At 49.2% G+C, this 7576-nt stretch overlaps 1 protein-coding gene across 1 annotated transcript in view; it reads left to right on the forward strand.

Moving 5' to 3' along the window:
- The first annotated feature begins 3494 nt into the window (after positions 1 to 3494).
- Positions 3495 to 7576, forward strand: part of Icam3 (intercellular adhesion molecule 3) — an 8780-nt gene continuing 4698 nt past the window's right edge. The window contains 2 exon segments of the mRNA XM_029554525.1: positions 3495 to 3537; positions 4066 to 4332. Of these exon segments, the coding sequence (XP_029410385.1) occupies positions 3495 to 3537; positions 4066 to 4332 (310 nt within the window).

The following is a 7576-nucleotide window of genomic DNA, read 5'->3' on the forward strand; positions in this document are numbered from 1 at the left end:
GATGGGACAGAATGGAACAGTGCCTCAAGAACAACACCATGCAGTTGTCTTTTGACCTCTGCATGCACACAAATGGACCTGCATATATGTGCTCGCCCCCCCAACCTACTTAAGGGTACCAAGCACTTAAGGAGGCCACTTACCACATAGGACTGCCAGTTTCACCCTTTCCTTCCTGTGTGACCTCAGGAAAATGGCTTGACCACTCTGAGTCTCACTTCTCAACCATGGAGAGGGTCAGATTTCTACCTCGTAGGACTAATGGAGAGAGCTGATGAGGACATGTATAAATTGCTTACAAGACATATAGGCAAGTGCTTAATAAACATTTATTTTTATTGTTATTCTGGTGTTTTGTTAGTGTTTTGGCTTTAGAGGAGAGCATTTGGGAAAGGCAGATAAAATAATTTTCTCTCCATAAAGGACTTCTAAAGACTTCATGAAAGGCATGGTGGTGCATGCCTTTAGTCCCAGTGAGATGATGATCAGCACTGTCTACATAGTGAGTTCCAGGTCAGCTTGGGGTACAGGGAGAATTTGTCTCAAAAAAGTCCATCATTGCATTAATGGAGATGTGTTATTCATTTATTTTTCTCTTCTATTGTTTTGTTTTGTTTTTTTGAGACAGTTTCAAAAATGTTAGCCCCAACTGGCCTGGAACTCACAGAGACAGCAGGCACAGAGACCCACCTGCCTCTGTCTCCCCAGCGCTAGGATGAAAGGCATGTGGCACAAATGCCCTGCCATCATCTTCAGGACATATTAGTATTTAATATGTATGAGTATTTTCCTGCATGTATGTAAGTGCACCATGTGTGCAATGCCTGTGGAGGCCAGAGGAGGGAGTCAGATCCCCTGGAACTGAGTTATGGATAGTTGTGAGCTGCCATGTGGGTGCTGGGTCCTCTGCAAGATCAGCCAGTGCTCTTAACCCCTGAGGCAGCGCTCCAGCCCCTTGAGGATTTTTGACGCTGAGGCCCTCACTGACCCTGGGCCTGTGGTCTGCCTCTGACCCTCATCCAGGTCATTTCAGCCTCTCAATTCCACTTTTTCTCTCCATTTCAACATGTTTGCTGTTGGAACAAGTTTGTCCAGCAGATCTTGCTGCCAAGGTCAGCTCGATGGCAGAGTTAAGCTGCATTCCTGTGCCCACTGGCCTTGAGGGATGTTAACATGCCTGACTCAGTTTCCATTTTCTGTGTGGTCGCCCTTCAGCAAGAATACAGGAAGACCAGCTTGCTTTTACTTTAAATTTTTTTGCTATTACTATTACCTTAAATTTATTCAAGTACATTTATTTATTTACTTATTTATTTATTTATTTATTTATTTATTTATTTATTTATGAGGAATAGCAAATGCCATAGGGTGCTTGTGGAGGTCAGAGGACAACTTCCAGGACTTGACTCCTTCCTTCTACCATGTTACCATATAGGTCCCAGGAATTGAACTCAGGTCCTCAGCCTTGGCAGCAAGCCCCTTTACCTGCTGGCTGTTTGTTATTTTTTAATCTATGTGTATGAGAGCTTTGGCATGTGCTGTGGACAACCTTGGGTATGAGTCCTAACCTTCTACCTTGTTGGAGACAGAATCTCTTGAGGACCTCTGTGTATCCTGGGGCTAGCTTGCCTATGAACTTTCAGGAGTCTTGTGTCTCCAGCTCAAATTTTTTTTTTTACTTTTATTTTTATGTGTATGAGTGTTTTGCCTGTATGTATGTTAGTGCACCATATGGCTACAATGCCCATGGAGGCCAAAGAGGGTGTCAGAACCTCCAGAACTGAAGTTATGAATGGTTGTTAGTTGCCATTTGGGTGCTGGGACCCAAACCTGGGCCCTCTGCAAGAGCAGACAGTGCTCTTAACCACTGAGTCAGTGGACTAAAGGCATGCACCACCATGCCTGATTTTCCAGCCCTCCACCTCAAATCTCGATATAGGAATACCAAGATTACAGATGTGTGCTGCTAGCTTAGTGTAGGTTCCGGGGATTTGAACTCCAGTCCTCACACTTCAATACCAAGTGCTTTACCCACTGAGCTATCTCCTGTGCCCAACGAGACTCATTTTTTTAAAAACTAGACTGATTTTGGGGTGGGGGGGGTAGGGTCTAACTATGGAACCCTGGCTGGCCTGGAACTCAATATGTACACCAGGGTGACCTTGAACTTACAGAGATCCTCCTGCCTCTGTAGGTGCTACCACACCCACTTTAAACTAGATTTTAAAAAGTATTTACTTATGGGAAGGCTGGAGAGATGGTTCAGTGATTCAGAGCACTGGCTGCTCTTGAGAAGTACCTGTGTTTGTTTCCCAACATCCAAATGGCAGCTAACAACCATCTGTAATTCCAGTTCCAAGACATAAAATGCCCTCTTCTGGCCTCTGCAGGCATTGCAATATGTATTGATACACATAAATAAATCAAGCTGGCTGTGGTGGCACACAGCTTCAATCCCACATTTGGGAGGCAGAGGCAGAGGCAGAGGGCAGAGGCAGAGGCAGAGGCAGAGGCAGGGGCAGAGGGCAGAGGGCAGAGGGCAGAGGCAGAGGCAGAGGGCAGAGGCAGAGGCAGAGGCAGAGGCAGAGGGCAGAGGCAGAGGCCAGAGGCCAGAGGGCAGAGGCAGAGGGCAGAGGGCAGAGGCAGAGGCAGAGGCAGAGGGCAGAGGGCAGAGGGCAGAGGCAGAGGGCAGAGGCAGGGGCAGGGGCAGGGGCAGAGGCAGAGGCAGAGGGCAGGGGCAGGGGCAGAGGGCAGAGGCAGAGGCAGAGGCCAGAGGGCAGAGGGCAGAGGGCAGAGGCAGAGGCAGAGGCAGAGTCTTTTTGCAGAGGCAGAGGGCAGAGGCAGGGGCAGAGGGCAGAGGCAGGGGCAGGGGCAGGGGCAGAGGGCAGAGGGCAGAGGGCAGAGGCAGAGGGCAGAGGGGAGAGGGCAGAGGCAGAGGCAGAGGCAGGTGGGTTTCTGTTAGATGGAGGCAAGTTCCAGGCCAGCTGAGGCTACTAATGAGACCCTGTCTCAAAACAAAACAAAGTAAAACAAACAAAAAAAATCAAAAGAAAACAAGAATGTCCCCGAGGACCCCAGGTCAGTGCAGAGCTTCCTCTAAACTTCCTCTCTAGGCTCAGGAATCACCCTGTACCTAAGCTGAGCCTGAAGCTGTGTCACCTCATTCCCTCCCCGCCCCATACTTTCTCACTACTGAAAGCCAGGGCATCTGAGTATCCTATCAGTATTTCCTGTGGGGACGTTTGGGGCATAGCCATGCCACTGGGACCTTCCCTGTCCCGGTTGGAGACCCCTCCCATGCTTGTGTTCCTCATCTGATCCCATCCCTTGCTCTTCGTCCTTGAGTCATCTCCCACCCTCCCCAGACTTATAGCAAGGTACAGCCCCTGGACCTGGACTTGCACAATAGCAAACCACAGACATCGCCTCCTGCCCCTTACCTCTGCCCTGGCTGCCCTGCATCTCACAAGGCATCTTCTCTTGATCTAGCCACGATGACACCCCTCTGGTTGCCGGTCTGCTGTCTGCTGTCTCTAGGTGAGAGTGGTCCTCCCAGGCAGGGCTGGGGTTCAGGGTTTGGAGAAAGTGGGGCCTCCCACATCTTGTCATTAGGGCCACCGAAAAACCCTTGCAGAAATTGAAGTCTGACAAGGAGCTCCCCTAGCTGCCTCTGCAGTTTACTCTGCCAGGCTCAGGCTTCTCGAAAACTCCTGCTTAGCTTCCAAACTCATCTCATTCTCATTCTCTCTCTCTCTCTCTCTCTCTCTCTCTCTCTCTCTCTTCTTTCTCTCTCTCACAGAAATCCACCTGCCTCTGCCTCCTGAGTGCTGGGATCAAAAGATCAGGCTGCCACCATGCCTGATTGATTTACCTTCTAATACAGGCAGGCTGAGAGTCGCCTTCTGCCTCCCTCTAACCTGTCCCCTGCCCCTTCTCTATCTGTGTGTGCCCCCAAATTCCCTGGGCTGGATCCACTACACAGCAGGATCCATTCAAATCTCAGAAGAGGTGAGGTCTCCTGCAGGCTGGAGTGTGGGCACTGAACTTCCTCTTTCCTCCTTGAAGGGGTGCAGGGCCAAGACTTCCAGCTGCTGAGGCTGAAGCCCCACAATCCCTTACTTCCCAGGGGAGGCTCACTCTTGATGAACTGCAGTACCAGATGTCAGGATCCCAAGCTCATCAGCCTAGAGACAGCTGCGTCAAAGGAGTCTGTGGACCAGGGCCTACGCTGGGCAGCTTTCCAACTGAACGTCACTGGTGACACTGAAATAATTTGCTCTGGGTTCTTCAGTGGCTCCCAGATGTTCAGCACTTCAGACATCACTGTGTACAGTGAGTGGATGAGGCTGGCTGTGGGGAAGTGTCTGGCTTGCAGCGGTGGGCAGTAGCCAATGGGAGGGGGTAGTGGAGATCCTCATCCAGGGACAGATGGAGCAGAGCTCTGACCCAGAACTCAGATGCTTAATCAATGTTCAGAAACCACACGTGTGTGTGTGTGTGTGTGTGTGTGCATGTGTGTTCATGGATGGGTGTGCACATGCCTGTTCGTGGGTGTCGAGGCCAGAGGACAACCTGAACTGTAGATTCTCTGATACTGTCTATCCACCTTGTTCTGATTTGATTTATAATTTATTTCGAGACAGGGTCTCCCAAGCTGGAATTGCTATGTAAAAAAGGCTGGCCTCAATCTTACACAGATCCACCTGCCTCTGCCTCTTGAGTGCTGGGATTAAAGGCTTTTGTCCCCACACCCAGCTACCACCTTTATAAAAAACATTTTTTATTTTGTGTGATTGAGGGTTTTAACTGCATGCGTTATGTGCACCATGTGCATGCAATACCCGAAAAGGCCTGGAAGACAGCCTGGAACTGGAGTTGCAGATGGTTGTTAGCTGCCATGTGGGTGCTGGGAATGGAAAGTGGGTCCTTTACAAGAACAGTCAGTCCTGAGCCAGGTCTCCAGTCCCTACCTTGTTTTGGGGGTTTTGGGGGGGTTTTGTTTTGTTTTGTTTTGTTTTGGTCTTTTTGAGACAGGGTCTCCCTGTAGTCCCAGCTGTTGCATGTGTGTGTTCATGGATGGGTGTGCACATGCCTGTTCGTGGGTGTCGAGGCCAGAGGACAACCTGAACTGTAGATTCTCTGATACTGTCTATCCACCTTGTTCTGATTTGATTTATAATTTATTTCGAGACAGGGTCTCCCAAGCTGGAATTGCTATGTAAAAAAGGCTGGCCTCAATCTTACACAGATCCACCTGCCTCTGCCTCTTGAGTGCTGGGATTAAAGGCTTTTGTCCCCACACCCAGCTACCACCTTTATAAAAAACATTTTTTATTTTGTGTGATTGAGGGTTTTAACTGCATGCGTTATGTGCGCCATGTGCATGCAATACCCGAAAAGGCCTGGAAGACAGCCTGGAACTGGAGTTGCAGATGGTTGTTAGCTGCCATGTGGGTGCTGGGAATGGAAAGTGGGTCCTTTACAAGAACAGTCAGTCCTGAGCCAGGTCTCCAGTCCCTACCTTGTTTTGGGGGTTTTGGGGGGGTTTTGTTTTGTTTTGTTTTGGTCTTTTTGAGACAGGGTCTCCCTGTAGTCCCAGCTGTCCTGGAACTCACTATGTAGACCAGGCTGGCCTTGAACTCACAGAGATCCGCCTGCCTCTGCCTCCCGAGTGCTGGGATTAAAGGTGTGCGCCACCATGCCCGGCCCTGCCTTGTTTTTTAACACAGGGTCTTTCTCACTGGCCTAGATCTCACTAGGTAGGCTGGGCTGGCTGATGAGCCCCAGAGATCTACCAGTCTCTGCCTCCCCAGCACTGACCTTATAAATACTTGCCTGGGATGTTTTACCTGGATTCATGGAACTGAAAAGTCCTCCTGCTTGCAAGGCAAGTGCTTTACCTGCTGAGCCCTCTCCATGGCTCAACAAGCATTTTTTTCTACCTGGGCTATGAATGGAACCCAGGGCCTTGGCCTCACCCTACCACTGAGCCACGTCCCCTTCATCCCTGGTCCTTATAGATGAAATCTTCCTCAACTCCTCTTGCTGGTTTCCTAGAGATCATTCCAGAGCCAATTAGCATCTGTAAGACTTACCAGTGAGTCAGCAAGATGGCTCAGTGGGTAAAAGAGCTTGTAGCCAAACCGGATGAACTGAGTTTGATCCCTGGGAACAACATGGTGGAAGGAGATAACTGACTCCCAAAAGTTGTTCTTAGACTTCCACGTGTGGGCACACCCACACACCCATACACTTACGTTTAAGCCGTGGACACACTGAATAGGTATACATAATAAAACTGTTATGAAATCAGAGAGGGTCTGGAGAGAGGGCTCAGTGGTTACGAGCACTGGCTGTTCTTGCACAGGACCTGGGTTCAGTTCCCAGCACCCACATGGTAGCTAACAACCACCGGTAACTCCAGTTCCAGGGAATCTGATGCCCTCTTCTGGCTGCTATGGGTATTTCATGACATAGGTGTGCTTATGTACATGCAGACAAAACTCATACATGTCAAATATAATAAAAAAACCTTTAGCTGGGTGTGGTGGCACATGCCTATAGTCCCAGCCTTGGGAGGCAGAGGCAGGTGGGTCTCTGTGAGTACAAGGCCAGCCTGGTCTACATAGTGAGTTCCAGGACAGCTGGGGCTACAGGGAGACCCTGCTTCAAAAAGACAAAAAAAAAAAAACCAAAAAAAAACTTTAAAAATTTTTAAGTATTTTATTCATTTTTTTTGTCTTTTTGAGACAGGGTCTCCGTGTAACCCCAGCAGGCCTGGAACTCACTATATAGACCAGGGTGGCCTTGAACTCACAGAGATCCTCCTGCCTCTGCCTCCGGAGTGCTGGGACTACAGGCATGCGCCACCACGCCCGGCCTTCTTTTCAGATTTTTGAAGCACAGTCCTGCCATGTAGGAAGAATGGCTGATTCTGCTGTCTCAGCCTCTTGACTGCTGGGAGTATAGGAATTAACCACTGCATTCTGCTAGAAACCAGTGCTCTACTCAGGCTCTGCCAGTCCTGGCTGTGTGTCTTTGGATAGATTACCTCAAGACAGATTTCCTGAGATTTGCCTGAAGATGGCTGAAAACTCAAGAGTACAAGAAGAGAGCACTCAGTTGTTACAGTGATATGTTTCTTTTTTGTTTGTTTTTAACAGTGATGAATGTTTGTATCATAAATGGTCATCTAATTAAAAAAAAAAAGTGATGGGGCTGGAGACATGGCTCAGTGGTTAAGAACACTGGCTCTTCTTGCAGAAGAGCGAGGTTCGAATCCCAGCACCCACATGGCAGCTAACAACGTCTGTAACTCCAGTTCCAGGGAATCCAACAGCCTCTTCTGACCTCTGAGGGCACTGCACCACAAGGGTGCACTTACCTACATGCAGGCAATACACACATACACATAAAATAAAAAATTTTTTAAAGCGATACCCTGGGCTGGGCGTGGTGGTGCACACCTTTAATCCCAGCACTTGGGAGGCGGAGGTAGGCAGATGTCTGTGAGTTGGAGGCTAGCCATAGTAAGTTCTAGGACAGCTGGGGCTACAGGGAGACCCTGTCTCAAAAA

Source organism: Nannospalax galili, unplaced genomic scaffold, assembly GCF_000622305.1.
Source record: "Nannospalax galili isolate Female #2095 unplaced genomic scaffold, S.galili_v1.0 scaffold1685, whole genome shotgun sequence".
NCBI lineage: Eukaryota > Metazoa > Chordata > Mammalia > Rodentia > Spalacidae > Nannospalax > Nannospalax galili.